At 40.9% G+C, this 20,628-nt stretch overlaps 1 protein-coding gene across 1 annotated transcript in view; it reads right to left on the bottom strand.

Moving 5' to 3' along the window:
* Positions 1 to 19,782, bottom strand: part of MICOS10 (mitochondrial contact site and cristae organizing system subunit 10) — a 29,278-nt gene extending 9,496 nt beyond the window's left edge. The window contains exon 1 of the mRNA XM_048825351.1: positions 19,633 to 19,782. Coding sequence (XP_048681308.1) covers positions 19,633 to 19,699 — 67 coding nt within the window. The 5' untranslated portion in view covers positions 19,700 to 19,782. The remainder of the gene's footprint in view (positions 1 to 19,632) is intronic.
* Positions 19,783 to 20,628: the final 846 nt, after the last annotated feature.

Raw genomic sequence — 20,628 nt, 5'->3', positions numbered from 1 at the left:
GTGGGGTGCGTCCCCTTGGTTCATCAGGGGAGGAAGGGGGTTATTTTCCCTGACCAGTGGTCTCGTTTACTTGTCCTAGTACTGACAGTGGCCCGTGATGTGCTCCGTGTAGATGTCTCTGGACCGCTTGATGTGCTCCGTGTAGATGTCTCTGGACCGCTTGATCGGACACCATGAGCTGTCTCATGAGAAAGGTGTAGCGCCGACCGACTCCACTCACTCTCAGCTCGTTGTGGGGGTCCCATGCGCCCAAGGCTCCCACAACCAGAGCATGGATCTGGACTTACACTGATTGAGTTGTAACAGCTCAGAATTTCTCCATCACCACTTGGGAAATTATTTAGTGTGTTTCAGAAAAACGCTTCTGTAACTCAAAGAAAATTCTTTTCCCTGGAAGATGAATATTCCGAATTTCGTGAAGAGCTGGGGAAGTTGTCAGTAGATTTTTGTTATTTCAAGAACCATTAAACAAAATAGCTAAAAATTCTAGTTCAATGGGAAAGTTCTGCCTTCAATTACCTGGGCAAGGCCACTGACTTTAGAGGGGACTGCAAAGGTAGAATAGCAAAATTCAGCCACATATGCACTTATTTAGCCAATGAACAAAAGTTTCAAACACACTTAGAAGTAAAAAAGAAAGTGTCTGGGCTTGAATTAGTTTTTTTTTTTTTTTTAAGCAAAAACCCCACCCTTCTTAAAGTTATTAGATCTCATCATTTACTGTCTGCACCTAAAAGGATTATATTGTACTAAAGAATGGTTCCTACTACATGCATCACTGAATAAGGGCCACCTTATATTCTCACTGCGGGTTGGGACTTAAAACAGCTAAGCAAAATGGCCCCAGGACCTAGAGTGGACAACCCCCAAAAATCGCATACATCTACAGCCGCTTCTGTGTGGGCTGAGTCCCCTTTTTAGTTTGTTCCACTCCCCAGGCCAACTTACACAGCCTGCAAAGAAAAAATAAGTAATGACAGCTCCCACTCTTTCATCACTCTTTGCTCCAATAAGCAGCTCTGCACTTCGCTGCCTTAGCGAATAATCTGTGAAGCATCACAAGTGCTTTTATTATAGAAAAACACTGCATTTTAGGAGGTGAGATAATGACTTGGTCTGAACAGAGACAACTGACCTTTGCTCTCAGAAAACCTAAGTTATCCTGTTAGAACGAGAGCTAGAAACAAGACTGGTTTCTGAAAGCTCTCTTCACTCTACTACAGCGTTTCAACAGAACCAATTATCGCAGAGGTAACTACTTTACCAAGGCATTATGGTTATTACAGGGCAGGATTTCAAAACATGCAACTTCAAGGGAAGAGGTTTGATGACAGCTTGCCAAGTGGTCCTGACATCAAACCCCCAGACATCTTCGCAATTGAACATTTCACAGAAGGACAGATTTTCATTCTCCTCAACCATGTGCAGTTTGCATAGCTTAAAAAAATAACCTGAACTCCTCAGAGCTCTTTAGACGCCTGGTCAGACTTTCATGCATTTTCTGAATTGGGGACACTATCAAACACAATACTTACTAGAATCTTGTGTAAACAACTCTAACCATTCAGACTGTATATAAAAACTCTGGTCAGTGATGTACAATCTGGGAGATAAATAGTGGGTCGCCATTAGCAATGGCTCAGTTATGCCTTTTCCCCAACTGGAGCTTCTCTTCAGTACCTTTGCAACAGCACAGCTGGTGTTGGCTCCAACAGAAAGTAATTATCCTTAATAGCATAAACAATCTACGAGTATTCATCAAACGGACAAACTGTTTGGCTTCCTGATCCCGGGCGCCTTCTGACGATCCTTTCCTACCATATGGGGCTATGCTGTCTTTTTGTTTTGGTTTGATTGCTGGACTATAAAATCTGAATCTGAACTGAAAGCGATTACTTCAAGAAATTGGACAGACAGCACTAGGCGTTGTTTGAACTGTCCAGCTGAGAAGGGTGGTCATGCAGCGATACTGCTTTATACTTTCTGTCCAAGAGGAATTCTCTCTGCCAATCCAAACAGTTAGGTAATCAATGAGAAATTATTTGCAGAATGACAAATTCTACATCAGCCACACGCAATGCCCAAGTAGTTGCTAGTGTCACCACATTTCCATGCTGTCGGTCAAACCCATATTCCTCTTTGCCACAGCTGTGGCAAAGGGGTAAGTTTTGAAGGGTGTGACAAGAATTATATACTTGGCAGGCAGGGGAGAAATAAACCCAAAATAATATCAGACATGTCCCCTCACCTTTAGGAGTCTTCCATCTTTGTTGGAACCACTAAGATTCCCCTCAGTTTTTCCCCCACTCAATCACTGGCCTAAACAGAAACCCATCAATGCTGTTTCTTAGCTGGCTGGTAGGGAAACTATAGAATGAACATGCAAAGGCACTGCCTGTACAAGTAGAGAGCAATACAGGGCCAGGAACGGAACCCACATCTTTCCACACTACGCAGCCAGGCGAAGCCATATTAGACATTTTAATACAGAAAGGAAAATATATTCTGCTAGGGACAGGAACATATTCCTACTGAGCTCACTGCTTTGGTGGGAGTGCAGCAGACTAAATAGGTGACCTGGGTTAGGAAGAAAGCTAGAAGCTCTCATTATCTGGGCTGCTGAAATTCAAACACGTCACAGTGGTGACAAGCCTGGGTTTCAGGGAAGGGACAGGAGATCTGGTTTAGGCCTGCCTCCTGTGGAACGACATGATGTTCATCTTTGAGGATGCTTACTCCATCCTATTTCATCTGGAAGATGAGTAAACTATTCGACATTGGTGAGGCCTCATCTGGAGTACTGTGTCCAGTTTTGGGCCCCACACTTCAAGAAGGATGTGGATAAATTGGAGAGAGTCCAGCGAAGGGCAACAAAAATGATTAGGGGTCTGGAACACATGAGTTATGAGGAGAGGCTGAGGGAGCTGGGATTGTTTAGCCTGCAGAAGAGAAGAATGAGGGGGGATTTGATAGCTGCTTTCAACTACCTGAAAGGGGGTTCCAAAGAGGATGGCTCTAGACTGTTCTCAATGGTAGCAGATGACAGAACGAGGAGTAATGGTCTCAAGCTGCAGTGGGGGAGGTTTAGATTGGATATTAGGAAAAACTTTTTCACTAAGAGGGTGGTGAAACACTGGAATGCGTTACCTAGGGAGGTGGTAGAATCTCCTTCCTTAGAGGTTTTTAAGGTCAGGCTTGACAAAGCCCTGGCTGGGATGATTTAACTGGGAATTGGTCCTGCTTCGAGCAGGGGGTGGGACTAGATGACCTTCTGGGGTCCCTTCCAACCCTTATATTCTATGATTCTAAAATGGCAGATCCGTACTAGAAAATGGAGTAAGAGGTTTGGATTAGCTGGTAGATCTAGGGAGTGAGAGAGGTAGGTGAAGGCAGAAGTCTGTTACTGTTAATGCTTTTTATCATCTACATGAGGAGGAAGTTTCACAAATATGAAGCTAAAGAGGGAGAATCTGAGTTTCGTTGATCACTGCTCCCAATCCAAAAGGCTGTCAAGCTTCACTCTGCTCCCTACTGGGGAATGGGCTAGAAACAATGCTGAACTCTCAACTGGTGGGAAATGTTGTGATCAGGAACAGTAAGAAGTGTTCAGATATTCTCCCCACCCACAGAAACCACTATTTATGGTGAGTCTGCTTTTTCCTGGCTGGTTTTTGCCTGTAAACATTGGTTTTAAAACTTAAACAGAAGCCTAAGCTACATTTAAGTTTTTATCCTGCCGGGTTAAGAAACTGTTACTGTGGATAATTTGTCACTCATCATCATCCCACTAGGAAGTAGTTGTGGTTATGTGGTCATTTCCTATGCGTCTCCAAAAAAAGAGGAGGGGTGCCCTAAGTCATTCTTTCTTGGAAACAAAAGGAAAAAAAGTGTGTTTCACTTTAATTCTATATAGAGTTACACTACAGAGAAACAATGGGAGAGCCTGCTGATGCATTTTACAGGTTCAAGTTCTCACATGCTCAATTTCCTTTTAAAAAAGCAACATGTTGCTTCAAAGAGCCTCCCACCTGATCAGCGACACTAACTCTACAGCTGTTTCCACTAAAGATGGGCACCTCTGGGCCAGGCTTTAACTTCATAACAATAAAACATGAAGGGTTTATCTTACAATAAAAACAAAACGAACATGGAAAAAGCTAAGGGCTTGATCTGTGCTGGGTTGCTTCTCTCACCTCCCCCACCCCCACCCCGCCACCTTCTTGCTCAACAGAGCCTCTTTGGAAGAAAAGGCCACCGGAAAGTGTAAAGAACATTTTTCATCTTCTCTGACAGCTTTAAATGTTTAACTAGAAAAACAGCCTCTTCAGCCCTTTGTCGTTTCAGTTTGAACCCATTTATAGTCAATACAGACAGCGAACATTAAGATTCTATGCATATCTTCTTATCCTATTCCTGCCTAACAGTAAAGGCTGTTTATGTACAAGCAGATACAGAACTGGAATTAGGCCTCTAAGCCTGGGCTCTGTGCCCTTTTTTTTTTAAATACACTTTGGCTCATGTACTTTCAGAGAGAGAGAGATCATTATACCCCAAATCAATCTAATATACACAAGAGCATGTGCCTCATACCCAAGAGGATATCATAAGAGGATCGCAGATAAGCAAATCTTTGAGACAGACTTATGCCTCAATAGTACATCTGGGAAAAGATTCTTCTATAAAGTTTATCAATGCTCCCTTCAACGCACGCAGTTACCATGAGTTTTAATAGTCTGCCCAAGCAACAGTGGGCTTAAGCAATTATAAAAACCTAACAGTCACACTTAGATACGGTTTTCTTCTTAAAAAGACAGTGAGACTGAAGGTGAAAGGTTTAAATATGCTCAGTGACAACTGCTGTTACTATGTCCCATAGAGGTTTTCCAGTTTCTTAATGCAATTTTCTTTTGTAGTTCATTAGACAACTACATACACAAAAATAGCAAACTGCATCTCCCTCCCTTCAGGTTTTGTTCTTTTACATAAAGAGCTACGGTATTAAACAAAATGCAGACTAAGCTGATGGTAGATAGCTACTTAGTTGTAAGAAAGTAGTAACTAGTCTGTACAGGTTAAGCTTTCTGGAACTGAAGAGCTAGCGTCATCCTTTTGGGATCCAGACCTGGATAGGACTAGTTAGAAAAAGGACAATGATCTTTCATAAAGCCAACTTGACTGGAACAATGGCCACCATTAAAGTCTGGAAATTTCAGCAAACCATAATGAGTCAATTTCACTGTTGAAGTGGTGGTAGCAGCAGCTTTGGGGCAAAATGGCAGCTGTCAGCCTTCAATTAAAAAGCTATTGAAAAGGATTAAAAATTCAGTGTGATAAGTTCTGAGTAAATATCAATGCAGTAGCTAGGTAAGGTATTAGAACTTCTACTTTGTAACTTACAAAAACTGTATTTAACAACACTTTTTGCATAAATATTTACAAGCAATATTCTTTCATCAGAATTATGACAGGGTGCTCCCCATCATCTTTCCTTCCTTATCATGCCCCAAATGAAGAAGTTAAGTTTGGCAAGACCTATATACAAATAACTGTTGTACAAAAATGCCTTTGTAGATTAGGACAGGGCAGTTCAGCAGGAATTACATTTCTAAGAACTAGTTTTCATTTATTAGAGGTGCTTAGGGTCCAACAAAGTCATTTAAGCAGACTCCAAACTATATTGCTCAATCTTTTTGAGGCAGGAATCAGATTTTCCCAAGTGCCAATGCTCAATGTCGTCTTAAACACAAAAAACAAACCACCAACCACTTTTCCTCTACTTTGTTGATGCTGTTCACACAGCAAACAGGGAAAACTGAAGGATGATACAGGGGAAAACAGTGAAACTGATTATATACACAGCGTCTTGTCAAATACACAAAGTACTCTAAAAATATACAGCAAAATGCATTTTTACTTGGTTGTTATACTGATTTGAAGTACTTGAAATAGGTTTAAAAATTCCAGATGTAGTTGTGATTAAGTCATCCCTTTAAGAGAAAAATCAACAAAAAATCCAAACATGGATTTCCAGGCACCCCCAATCCTACTGCTGTTTCTCTGGTATCCAAAGGCTGGCGTTAGATATACAAAGGCTCTTCCAGCTTCTATTCAATACTTCCACAATGGAACAAAAAGATGCTACCCACACGCTTTCCAGACATCCTGGATAAAAACCTATACAATCGTATAGGCAGGTAGCTCCAGCAGGAATTAGTTCACTTCACATCCAATGGTGAAAGGCTGGTGGGGCAGAGGGAGAACATCCCCCTGCTTCTGCTAAAGAGGGTGGGGGGAGGAAACAAGAGTGGAGGCCTATGTGTAACTCAGGCCAGCACAGCATCTTGTCAATACTACACCAAGGCTTTTGTCCAGATTAAACATGTATGGATAATTTAGAGGGAAAAATGTTACAGTGGTGTCTCACTCACTAAAGGAAATGCCATGGAAAGAAGCCTAAATCCTCCTCAAATCTCCAGTGAGGAATTTATCATTTACAAGGACAAGTGCCAGTAGTCCTTAAGTTGCTCAGGATTTCTTACAAAAATAAGTTTTATATATCAAGGAATTAAGAGCCAGGAAACATTCCCACCTACTGGCATCGTGTCGCAGGGATAAAATAAATGAGTGGATGGTTTAGGACACCAGTTGGCTGAAGTCCCTTTCCACTGGCTGATTGGACTTTTTGGCAACATCACAGCTATGTACCAACTCCCCAAGAATGCACAGCTGGGGCCTCATCACTGTACAAATATAGCAGACCAGGAAGTCAGTATATTTGGCTTAACTTCCATCATAGCAGACCTTCTCCTTCTGTCCAGGCTTTTGAACAGGCTGCACAATCATAGGAATCCAGACTCAGAACTACCCCCCCAATTTCTCTTCTCTCCTAGAAAAAAAAAAAAGTCCCACCCTGCAGCTGTGGAGGTTGAAGTGAAGGCCAAAAAGAACTTCAGTTCTCTTCCTGCACACAACTTCAGGTCGTTAGCGGACCAGATGGAGCTAGGAAGGAGGGAAGCATCTTCAGAGCTGCTTCCAGACACCTATAGTTGGCCAAACAACTGAACACAAGCTGATCGCCAATTCAGGCAGCTTTTCTCCTTCCCAAACTCCCTTCCCAGAATTGCACAAGTTAATGTGAGGAGCCAAGTTCTGAAAATACAACTTCAACTCCAACCTCCAATGGCTGAATGGAGATGGAAGAGAGTCCTGGCTCAGCATTGAGTCCTTGCCCTGGTGTAAAGCAGCATGAGAAGTAAGCCAGAAGATATTCCCCTAACTTCAAACTGCAAGGGAAGCTAAGTCCTCCATTAGCTGCAGCATGTGGAAGGAGAGACAGCACAAATAAAGACAGCAGCAGAGAGCAACACATAGGAGCAATGGAGAATTCAAAGGAACAAAAAATTCCCCGCAAGATAGGACCCCAAAAAAAGATTACAAAGAAGGGAAAAAATAAGTCACTTAGTTTTAGGGTGGGACTTGTTTTTGAAGTTCAGCTACCACCTTTCAGATTGGGTCTAAAATGTGCCCCCCAACTAAAATCTGAATTTCCAGTTTGAAAGGGTAAACACCCCTTTAAGTAAAGTACTGAAATAAGCCATCTGTCTAAGAGACACATCTTTTCTAGGATCATTTTGTATCCCTAGGATCATTTTGTACCCATCCGTAATTTACTTAGTGCTTTTTCCTCAGAACTGGCTTCATGGGCACACATTCTATATTATACTGAGAAGTGATCTCCCCTCTTAAAGTTCTAACTTGTTCTCTCTCCTCTCCGTGAAACAGGCTTCCAAAACAAAAGGGACAAAAAAGGTGTCCCACTTCTCCTCAAACAAGTTATTTATGCTCCAACGGCTGCAAGTTTTGTACTTGAGTTACACCAGGATGTGGATTGCTTATCTGTTAGTGTACATGTCGATAAATGGAATCAGTATACCTTAGAAATGCCCCTGTTGTGACTTAGTGAGGATGTAAAAGCTGCCAAGTGAATTGTCAAGCTACACTGAAAATTGAGTTCAACCCAGATGGTTGGTGGGGGGGGGGGGCAGTCAGCACAGAAATATGGAATGACTAAGATTTCACTAACTGTGTAGGTCACTTTTTACAAGATAAATTTGACCCTTTACACCCTAAGGACAATACCACATAGCAGTAGTTTATAGGTAAATGTCAAATATTTCTAGCCTCTAAACAAGAACATACCTAAAAAGGTTAAGGAGTACTTGTAGCACCTTAGAGACTAACAAATTTATTTGAGCACAAGCTTTTGTGGGCTACAGCTCACTTCATTGGATGCATTCAGTGCCACTGAAGTGAGCTGTAGCCCAAGAAAACTTATGCTTAAATAAATTTGTTAGTCTCTAAGGTGCCACAAGTACTCCTTAACCTTTTTGCGGATACAGACTAACACGGTTGCTACTCTGAAACCTAAAAAGGTTGTTACACACATGCAACTCTATTTAAGGCAATAGGGTTATAGGCGTGCCCATGTGTAACTAAGGACAGAGTTTTGTCCACGAAGGGTAACGAAAGCAGTATTTGATACTAGTCTTTATCTGTGCCTTTGCCAAGGACTCTGATGACTTACACATATGAGGAAACTAGAGACAGACATAAGGAAATATGCAGTACTCTAAAAAGTTTCTAATTAGCTGATTTTTAAAATTATTATTACATTGTCTAATTTTGATTATGAAGACATTACAAAGGAAGCAGATGTAGTCAGCTTGTTGTATATCAGGACAGGAAAATCTGAGCTGGGGGAAAAACAGGAATTTTCTACATTTGAGTTTGATTATTTTTCCAGGGATTTTTGGTTTAGGGCCCAATCCTAATCCCACTGATGTTCCCATTGACTTTGATGGAAGACAGATTAGGCCCTTATTGTATATATATATTCATATACTACACCTCTGTCAGAGCAGTATCCTGTGGATCAAGAGTGTGAAACCTGTCTCTGATCTTTCTATCCTGAAGGATATCAAGTTGCACTTCCTGTTGCTATTATTAAAATGGCAGCCCCGAGAGATTACACAACTGCCCCGCTCATATCAACAGGCAGTTTAAACGTTCAAGTACTTTCCAATGAGGTTTTGAAATTTGATTATTTAAAGTAATTTTTCTGTAGTTATCCAAGGCAGTAGTAAAAATCATTGCTGATTTCCTTAAAATAAAATTAAAAAGGGGGGGTGGGGAGGAAAACATGTTAGAGTCCTTACACAAGACAAGGCGGCAATACAAGAAATCCAGATACAGCTAAAGGCAGTTTTTACAAGGCTTTTACTCCAAATGATAGCTAACATGCAAGATGACATTTGAAATCAAGCAGCAAAAAATAAATTAAAAAAAATTGAAAAGGCAAGTTAGCACTTTTTATTTAAAGAAGTTGCGCAAGCCCTTTACGTTTATACGGCACAATGGGAGACGCTGGCATGAAAACAGTGAGCTCTCAAACCTACAGTATACCATTCTGTATACAGCTAACAGATTCTCCATAGGACAGTGTTCTAACATTTATATTTCAGAAGGATCTTTAGTTTACCTTCCAAGTTTGCATTCAATTTCATAAACTAAAATTCTAGAGAATTATGCAACAATAATTATAAGGGCAGAGCTAACAGGTTTTCAAATCTACCAAAACTATATCCACTTGGCGAAACATGTTTCTGGACAGTATTTAGAAGAACCATTCAGTGGAATAAAAATTGAACAGGGTCTTTATCCTAAAGCCATACTTTGTGTGCTTTAAAGCTGTAAACTATTAATTCAATTAATTACCAGGTGCACTACATAAAAAGTTGTGTAACAAGTCCAGTTTTCAGAAAGGTCAATAAAGTTTTACAAGTAAATACACAGAATCAACCCCATTCATAACCATAGGAAGGATTAGCAATAATAGCTGACACTGCAATACAGACAATTAATCTTACTGAACATCATTCAGACTACAGAATAGGCTGACACTAGAACCAGTTTGAGATTTTACCCTCAATATACAAAAACAGACAAGATGATGCGAGCCAAGAGAAATCACATTTCAGCTGCTGCAGAAGCTAAAGTGCCTTTTTTCTCTCATAAAACATTATGAAATGAAGATTAGAGGCATTTCATGCTCAGATGTCGAAACAAACAGAGGATTAGAAGGAAATTAATATTACCACTATAGTCAGGGTGGGTTATTTATGAGTTTTTAGGCCACAGCTTGGTCATGTACAGGCATATGTTGAAATAGTACAATATCCTCCAAATAATGGATTTCAACAGAGTCATCTGAAATAGAAGCCAAGAAACCAGCAGCTTTCCCAGGGTTACTTCTTAGTGACAAATGGATTATAGCGTTTAAATCATTTACCTCACTTAATCATTTGAAAATCCTTTATACTACAGTTTCAAAGAGGGACCTTTGCTGTTTTAAATGTTCCTGAGAACATCAACAATAAGAAACAGTTGTTCAAACTAGTACCCTTTTGTCAAAGTGAAGAAAATCTGCCAATCTTTCAGCAATTATTGTCATTCAGAATAAATACACATTACCTAGAAGTCTTTGATATAGAGTTTAATCAACAGTACAAAAGAAGCAAAAGACACTGTATTTACCTCCCCATCCTTAGTCACAGTAATAGTTCATGACATAACTTGGATGAAAAAGTTCACATGTCCTTTTAAAAACCCCTGTAATATAGTTTCAAGCAAGAGCTTTTGCCATATGTGTTGACATTCTAACTGCATGACTAAATATTACCATTTATACATTCCACAATTCTCTAATTTCATATTGGAAGTAGCTATGGCATTTTCAGCCTATTAATTAATAAAAATTAATTGATTAAGTGATGTTTCTCATATAATCTTAAATGCATAAATTCAGGTTAACAATCATTTAGAACAGTTTTAAATGTCACTTAAAACTCCTTATATTTAAAGTAAAAGAATAAAGATCTAGTTCTCTTCTCACAATTCACTCAATTTGGAAAATAAACGTTGACAATATAAAGAAATGAAACTGACAAATGTATTTCTTTTTGGTTTCATTTTGCAACTGTCATACATAAGTAACATACTGCAATGGTTTGGGCTGTAAACATTGCAAATTTTTGAATTCAAACTACCTAAGTTCTTCTCCCTTTAAAGAGGCCAGACAATCTTGGTAAAGCCAGAAGTTAACATATTAGAAACAGCAGGTGCAATCCTGATCCACTGAAGTCAGTGGCAAAGCTCCCATTTACTTCAATGGGCCAGGATTTCACCAAGCATGTTCTACTGACGTCGTCTTTGTTTTTAAGTATTTATGTTTCAAACACATCGCACACAAGTGTGCAACTGATTCAAGGCAACACAGATCATGTGGTACATCTTAATTTCACACACCATTAGAGTATTTCCCCATTCTGATGGGGAAAAGACGGAGCATTCTTATACCTTCCCTCAAGGCACATTTCTGTTGCTGAAAGTCAAGAGTAATGAAAGAATTTATTGGGATGACTAATGGGGTCAAAAGGGGGAATATAAAGACTTGCAAACTGGGAGGAAAAGCATTAGGAGGAAGAGACTGGAGCATGTGTGTATTAAAAAAAACTGGTGGCAGGAAAATATAGTGTCTAAACAAAAAACATAAGTGGGATCATGCAAACTTATTAAGATTCATAACAGGTATTAGCATTCAAGTCTCTGAAGACAGTAGCAGTTCAGGTCAACCAGCTCAAATGCAGAGAGGCTGCCAAAGCAGCCAAGAGGAATCTCAATATGATAGTGCACAGGAGTCAGGAAGTCAACAAAATGGCCTCCATTTTCAGTTTTGCTGATTTTATAAAGGCAGTTTGGTTTGGGAAAAAACTGACATTTTATATTTCTATGGTTACACCAGTATCAAAGTTGAGTTAAAAAAACAAGCAAATATGATGTTAGGCTTGTCAATGCACCTTGTATTGCAAGGAACTATTTGGTTAAATACTTTTTTCAACCACTGGCAATTTAATTTGAAAAATGAGTGAAAGCCCCGACATACATTTTCCTCTGATACAGTCAGTTCTGTCTAAAAGAAACCTGCTTTCAGGGTTTTGAACTGATTTAATTAATTATACTGAACAGTCATGATATAGCTTTCAAAGTACCAAGCATGACTGGCAGGTTACATTTAAATTAGGTCCATTAAAATATGTTAGACACTTGGATTTTAGGTCTATTTTCGCAGTACATCACTGAACACAGACAAAGGGCAACACTGTTTTTGGTTCATACCTTAGGTGAATTATTTGCTTATTGCAAGTTCTCTTCATTGTAACTTCTCAAATACTCCAACAGAGAAGGCTTTAAATGTATCAGTTATGAAGTCTCCCTCCTCTGCCTGCAAAAAGTTTACCGCTATTTTACTCTATGTAGAACCTGAAGGTGCTAGTGTCTTTCTGTGCATAATCCGGTTGCCCATAAATTCAACCACTTAAAATTTTAATTTGGCGTCTTCTTTAAAGTTGTGCTTTTGCATTTTAAAAGTAAGACCTGCAAAATCTTATTTCCCTCTTCTCCCCTCCATACACTAACACATTTGAAAGATATTTTTCTCTTGATAAGCAGGAAAATCCCTTCCCCTTCCCCCCATAGTAAGTGTAGGCAAGCAGAATGTGTGCGTGGGCTGGTAAATATTCTTGACATTCTGCAGGCTGGGGTGAATTGATTTAGGCAACCCAGATTATAACACGGTTTGGCTTGCCACAGTAAATCAGACTTAACTTGAGCTGTAACTAGATTTAAAGGTGGGGGAGGGAGAGAAGTGTCCTAGTCTAGATCTCTACCTTGGCCTATCCCCAGTGTCTGTCAAAAATGTGTTGCAATCAATTTCAGTCACAATTGAGTTTAAATCACACTCAGTCATGGTTTTAAAGCCCTGTGCAGATATACCTAAAGTTTTACAACACTCTTTGCTCTTTCAAATAAACCACTGTCTAAACTGAAAATGAAAATATGTTCTAATGTGATGGAAAAAAAACAAAGTCTAAACAAGCAGAAATAACAGTATATTATGAAATGCAGACAGAGTAGCAACCCAAAAGTCAAAAATAAAGTACTGAAGTACAAGAGGAAATGTATAAATATATATTTTGGACAGTTTACTTGGAATCATTCCAGGAAGTTAATCTCCAAGTAAAACAATACAGTATAATTACAAATAAGCTGTCTCAAAACAACTGTAGAGGAAAGCATGACAAACTACACAAGACAGAGGACTGGCTGTGCAAACCCCCAGCCATAAGTCAAAAGTTTACCTTTACTAATCAAGACACGTCAACATTTGCTGTTGGCTTCCTCCCCACTCCAACGTATGAAAATTGCATCCTATGTTCAGTACACCACTGTTCAAAGACTGACATTTGCGGCTTCCTGTGACAACAGAACCTGGAAAACTCTCCAACAACCAGGACTTCAGAAGATTCATTTTCTTTCATTTGAATTAGGTAAAATGGGAAAATTGTACAGAGCTACCCAAAATATTTGTTTTTCCCCTAACCATCACTTAGAAAAATATCTCTGGCAATAAAACAAAATATTTTTATAGATTCCACAATTAATGGACACTAACCTTATCCTGAGCATGCATTTCCAATCTAAATTTGGATCATCATATTAAATACCATTGGCTACCAAAAGGAAACTAGAGAATCTTTGGGTAGCCCACCATTAATTGATGGTATCCCATATATTTTATCAAAATTATCTGATCTTCAAATGAGAATTATTCATTTGATTTCTCGATTTTGTTTTTCTTAATTAAAAAAAGCTACTCACGCAGCATTTTTTAAATAAGTGAATTTAGTGAACAGAGAAGTACCAGGAGGGAAAAAGAGTTTACCAGCTGACAGCTCTGGAGGTTGAAATCTTCCATTGACAGAGTATGGGTAGCCACAATGCAATGTCAGTTAGTCCCCATGTCCATCCAGTCCTTGGTAGCTCTGCAGGGACTTCTAACAAGTATGTCACTTTTGGTGATAGTTTGTGAATTCAGCACCTGGGCATCAGGCACTGGACTAAGGCCACCAATTCATTTTACACTGAACATCCATTACTACTTTCAGTAGTTATCAATTAAGCATCAGTAAGCTAGATGGCTCATGTACTATGCCTATGCTTTCACAGTGCATATTGCATCATTAATATTTAACATTACATTTTAATACTGTATTACTAACATAGCAACTTTAATGCAAAAAAAAAAAAAAAATCTCAGAGTGGTTTTAAGCACCTCAACCCCCTCATTCCCAGATGGGTGCAGTGCATATTTTGGCACTATAAATGGGCAAAATTTTCCACCCTCAGCATCAAGGCTTTACATTTCATTTCTCCTCCACAAACTTTCAGATAAAATATCTTCCTATAATACTGTCAGTTTCTTTTGACCACCCATCCAAATGGCAGCAACAAGTATAATCATTAGTCGAGAAAAACATATCCTAAACTTACACATTTAGCTTTTGTTTTTCCTCTCTCTGGTCTCCTTGCCACACTAGAATTTTTTTTTTAATTGGTTTTAAAGGACCCATTTATTTAATCTTGGGATTTGTTAAGTCATTCATTTTATGTACCCTGCCTAACAGTAAGCTACAAGCTGCTCCCCTACCCCTCAGATGGCAGCAATAGCTAAAGAGCAGAATGGAAGTGGAGACATTTCTGCTAAACAGACTCCAGCAGGCCCATTTTCCACAAGTTGAATTTTGATAACTAGAGTGAAGTTAATGTGATTTGTAAGAAAGCTACATAATGAAATGATTGTGAAGTAATCATTTTATTATATATTCAGTGTATAAATACTATACTGCTTATTGAAGATTATTCACTTTTTAAGACGTGACACATACTATTCTAGATATCAATTTTCATGAAAGATGTCCTCTTTAGGATTTTTACACTAAGTCTGTTACAATTCATAGCTCTGATGGACTAATGAGTTTGATATCAATTCTAGTCAAAGTTCTCTCAGTGATACCATGTAATTTTTCTACAGCTTTCTGCAGATTTTATTTACATTACACACAAGATAAACATTTGTCAAACATTCTTTGGATTGCAGAAATACATTTAATCCCTGAAATAATGTATATCCAGTAAAAAACCAACACTGATTAAAATAAGTGAAAACCCTACCAAGACAAAGACTATTTGTTAATTTTATTCTCATACACAGATGAAGACCAAGAACGTATCAATCCTGAAATGTAATACTTCTAGCTCCCGTTAAATTTCCGGCAATAAGGTTTTGGCACCATGTCACAAACACATGTACCAAGGCACAATCTAACAGAGCCAAGATTACACTTAATTTGTTCAGACACAAAAAAAGCATCCTCCCATTTTATATTTTTTGGTCTATGCTGAGCACTCTTGTTACAACTACTTAGCTATCAAGATGTATTGACAGCAATTTGGACAATGGTTGAAACAAAAGACATAATAAGAGTCCCAGGAAATAAACTGCGGAATCAGCAACTGTCCAAAAAGCAGACAACACTGTATAAAAATAGGCTTCAAATATTTTATCATATACAGTATAAAGGCTAAATACTGATTACATCATAACAAAAAACCCTGCACATTAATCTGGTTTTTAACTATTATCTCAAGAGGCACCTGCTTGGTCTACTGAACTTACTATAGGTCTGGAACTCCCCACTTATATTTCCAGAGCTGTCACTGCTTCGCTGTAGCACCTGGGGCAACATTTTCTGTGCAGTTCCCTTTCTGCCTCTAATCTATAAAATGAACATAATACTTACCCCCCTGAGAAGCTGTGTTTTAAGGGACAGGACCCAATCTTGCAAGATGCAGAGTACTCTCCACACACTACTTCTCTTGAAATTGTAGGCGCTTAGCAACTTGCAGAATCAGAGCTTAATGTGCATACATGGCTTTGAAAATGCAAAGTGTTTAGCTTTACGCATGAGAGTAGTCACATCCACTGTAATGACAGCACTCACACATGCTTAAAGCTAACACCACATGTTTGGAGGATCAGGGCTTCAAAGACTCAACAATGATGAAGTGAGCTTATGCTCAAATAAATGTGTTAGTCTCTAAGGTGCCACAAGTACTCCTTTTCTTTTTAACAAACTAAGCGTTTATCAAGACAATTCCTGATTGGTTATCAAACTAATCAGATAATCCTTCTAAAAGGAGAAAGTTATAACTGAGGAGTCATGACCAGACAAAATTAATGAGGTAGGAAGAATGGGGGAACTGGGGAAAGGCTGTTTCACAGACCTTTTCAGGATTTTTTTTGCAGCACTCTGACAACAGTACTATTAAGTGCCACCAAAATGAGCAAAATAACTGCTTCCAAACAATAGAAAAGAGAGAGAGAGAGAGAGAGAGAGAGAAAGTAAATAAAAATTGGCTAAATAAAACTCCATAAGTCCCCAGTTCAGCAAGATTTATTTACACATGTACCTAACTTTAAGCACCAGTTCTAGTCATGCCTGAAAGTATAGGCCCACCTGGTATAAAATCCGGTCCCTGATAAAGTCAAGGCAAAACTCCTGTTGCCTTTGGTGGGACCAGAATTTCACCTCAGCTGGAAAGTCAATGATGTGTGCATCCATGGTGGTGTTTGACTTAGGCTTTGTCTACACTACAGGGAAAAGTTGATCTAAGCTACGCAATTTGAGTTACGTGAATAGCATAATTCAAGTCGATGTAGCTTAGATCTACCTACCATGGGGCCCATATGACGCAGTGTCAACGGGAGACTCTCTCCCATCGATTCCCCTTACTTTTCTCGATCTGGTGGACTACAGAAGTCGACAGGAGAGCGATCTGTGGTCAATTTAGTGGGTCAAAGACCCGCTAAATCGACCACCGATGCATCAATCGCTGCACATCAATCCCCATGTAAGTGTAGACAAGCCCTAAGGTAACGAGTACAAAACAGGTCATCTTGGAAACTTAACATTTTGAATCAGCAAGTTTTCGTATCAATTCAATCTCTTTCAAAATACTTATTCAAAATAGTATCTCAATTAAAAGTGGAATCAACATTTACTTTAAAATAATCTTCCTCACTTATTTATTGAAGACTCTCCTGTATTTATGATCTATCTGTTATAATAATCCAGCCCTCTCTGTCTGTAGGTTTACTTAGAAGTCTTCTCTCTGGATTCCATGAGACACAGATTTCTTCTCTACTAATCTTATATTGACAATTAGATTTAATCAAAAGATATATCCCTGTGAAGTAAATTCGTATGGGTCTTCACAAAATGATTGGCAGGAAGTGGAATATCTGTTGTATTGTATTCTTGTATTTATCACTAACTGTAGTCTCATGTGCAAAGGAATTATTATAGGAGCTAGTAGTGACCTCTATTTAGATTGCCTAATACCTTCCATTATAAAAGATTTTTTCAGTCTTTCTTCGAGGAAACTGAAACTATGCTGGGAACCTTGGAAATAGGCAGCCTCTCCAGGAGGTTGGGAGAGAACAGAACCAGGCTTCCCTACAACAGAACACATGGCTCCAGTGGCCCATCCCTCCCCTCTACCTCTAGGGCCACCAAATGCAGAAGTTCCCTATAGCTCCTGAAAGCGGGGGGGGGGGGGGCAGCGGGGGCACGGAGAGAGAGGGAAGAGCTGGATCAGGTTCCCCCTTGGTCACACTCTAGACCAGTGGTTCTCACCCTTTCCAGACTACTGTACCCCTTTCAAGAGTGTGATTTGTCTTGTATACCCCAAGTTTCGCCTCACTTAAAAACTACTTGCTTACAAAATCAGACATAAAAATACAAAAAAAGTGTGACAGCACACTCTTACTGAAAAATTGCTTACTTTCTCATTTTTGCCATAAAATTATAAAATAAATCAACTGGAGTATAAATAGCGTACTTACATTTCAGTGTGATACTTGAGCCTGTTTTTCACTTATGAGCCTTATCTGAAGCCAAAACCCTGCCACCCGGGGCTGAAGCATGTAACTTAGCTTTACAGGGCCCCAGGCAATTGCCCTCCTTGCCACCCCCCAAAGCCATTCCGTAACCCCCAGGTTGAGAAACACTCATCTAGACGAGTTGAGTACCCCATGGAAAACCTCTGAGTACCCACAGAGGTACATATACCCCTGGCTGAGAACCACTGCTCTAGACCCAGCACGTGGCCCCAGAGACCCATTTCCCTCACCTGGTATAACAGCCCTCTGCTGCAGCCAGTTAATGTAGTTAGTCCTGTAGCTCAAGCTATGCTGAAGGCTCACAGTTCAAACCCTACCCCTGATGCATGGGGAAAGGAGTGGTTGTTATAATTGCCCAGAAAATGTTTTTATTTTTTTTCCCTTTCTATAAAAGAGAAAGTAGGAAATTACATGGGGGGAGGTGCGCAACACCCTACTGTTCTCAACTTTGCAACCTAAATAATACTTTAATGTATTTTTATATGTAATTACATTAACACCTCTAGAAGACGTATTAACAGTATCTGGACCAAAAAAGGCTTTTGAGTTGGAATCTAAAAACTGAAATAATTCACCATCTAGATGTAAAGTGCTACTAGTAGATATGAGATCCTAACTGAGGTATTTCATTACTTTGATTTCTTTGTTTCAGAATAATACTTGCGACTTTGTGTAGCAAGATCCAGACATTAGACAAAGCTATTCATAGAATGTACACTACAGAATATACAGTCCTGTACCATGTACATTGCTGGTTCAAAACTAACAGCACATAAGATAGTATCAAAACTTTTGTTTAAAAAAGTTACGTTTTATGTATGTGTTGACAGAAGTCTGTTAACAGATTTTTAAAACTGTTTCCCCATCCTGAGCGAAATGAGCAAAGACAGGATTTATGGCAAAGCAGGGCCTCATGGAGCCTCAGTAGGATCAGCCTACTATTTGGGGGTCTTGTACTCAATAGGAATGGAGATCTTCATGTCTTTCACAGACAAGCCAATCTTAAAAAGGAAGTCACCAGGAGGTCAAAAGCCAGTATGAGTGAATCAACAGGGAAAGAGTATGAAATAAAGAGAGAGGCACAAGCAGGCATACAGCTGGCACAGAAAGAACCATTCTGCACTGGGGATCCACATGGAAAACCTTGCAGCTTTCAGGCACAGCTCTCTTGCTTGTCATCACAATCTCACCAAGGTCACTCACTCACATTTTGCACTGGCGCTTGTGATACGGTGATAAAAGTATCAACTAAAGGAACACCTGGGAGGAAGGCGGTGCAGAAGAATACTGTGGCTACCTAGCCGTACTTCAGAAAATGAGCACCAGCCACTGGCAGCGCCCTGCACTGCTGCTGTTTCATGCCCTGCAGTTCTTACCCAGGCCCTAGGCTGCGTGTCACCATCCGAGCAGGAAACTGGGGCTCAATCTCCTGAAGTGACACAGATCCTAGATCTACCCGGCCTGTGTAAGTCACACTCCCTCCACGGACCCACCCAGGGTCCCGGGTCCCCCTCCCCAGAGATGTAACCCTCCCCACTCCACTGACCGCCCAGGGTCCGGCTCGGCCTCCACAAACCCACCCACCTCCCAGGTTCCGCCCCCCGGCCTAACTCAGGCCCCACGGCAGGGGTACCTGGGCCGCCGCCGCCTACCCCGTGACTGACCCAGCTGCCGTGCCCCCGCTTCTCCCCGGCGCCCCAACCCCCCCTTACCCAGCTTGACGACCGAGTCGGCCAGACACCGATCCCACTTCCTGCCCAACTCGCCCTCCGACGCCATCTTGTTCCCTCCCCCCCGCAGAAGCAGCGGCACTCGCGGGTCACACTCAACTCCCCTCCCCGCTTCGGGGCCCGGCTAGCATCGCGAGAGCTGCTACAGGTCGTTCCGCAAATCTCGCGATACATGGCGCTCTCTCCGGCCCCCGCTGGGGTTGCCAAGGTTACCGCTGCTAGGCAAGCCCTGGCTCCGATGTGGGATTGACCTTGGGACTAGGCCTGGGGTGGAGATGCTGTCCTTTCAGTCCCCGCGCCTTTCCCCAGCTCCCCATCCCATAATAAGGAGGAAACTGGTCTCCACGCCCCCACCCAGCCCATGGGGCCTGCTCTCTCCAGCTACCCCCACCCTCGTGGAGGGTCCAGCCTGTCCCCTTTCCTCTGTAGGGTCAGATACGTCCTGAAGGACCCCCCACCCTGTTAGAGGGCTCAGTCTTTCCTACAAGACACCTGTCTCCTCATAGGGCCCAGTCTGTCCCTTGGGACTGCCTTCTCCTGGCAGGACCCGGTACCTCCTGCAGGACAATCACCCCTATGTGGCCTTCCCATCCCATGACACAGACATGCAGGTAAAGGCTGTTGCCTACCCCGGTCCCGCAGATTACATTGTGGGGGGGGCATCCTGGTTTGATCAGCATGGAGGAGATCTTGCATCCCACTCACAGGACCCAAAACGAGAGGTGGGGAGTGGGAGTGTCTGAGGATGGGGTAAACCCTGGGGGAGAGAATCTGTGATTCCTAAAACGAGGTCAAGCGCGGGGACATCATATGACAGTGCAGAATTGTTGGGGGTAAGGGGGAAAATGTCACTGGAGCTCTTCACTGACACAGGGTTGCCAACTTTCTGATTGCAGAAAACTGAACACCCCGGCCTACCCCTTCTCCGAGGGCCAATCCCCACTCACTCCATCCCCGTTCCCTCCGTCGCTTGCTCTC

The sequence above is a fragment of the Caretta caretta genome, chromosome 18, assembly GCF_965140235.1.
Source record: "Caretta caretta isolate rCarCar2 chromosome 18, rCarCar1.hap1, whole genome shotgun sequence".
NCBI lineage: Eukaryota > Metazoa > Chordata > Testudines > Cheloniidae > Caretta > Caretta caretta.
This window is presented reverse-complemented; position numbering and strand designations above follow the sequence as displayed.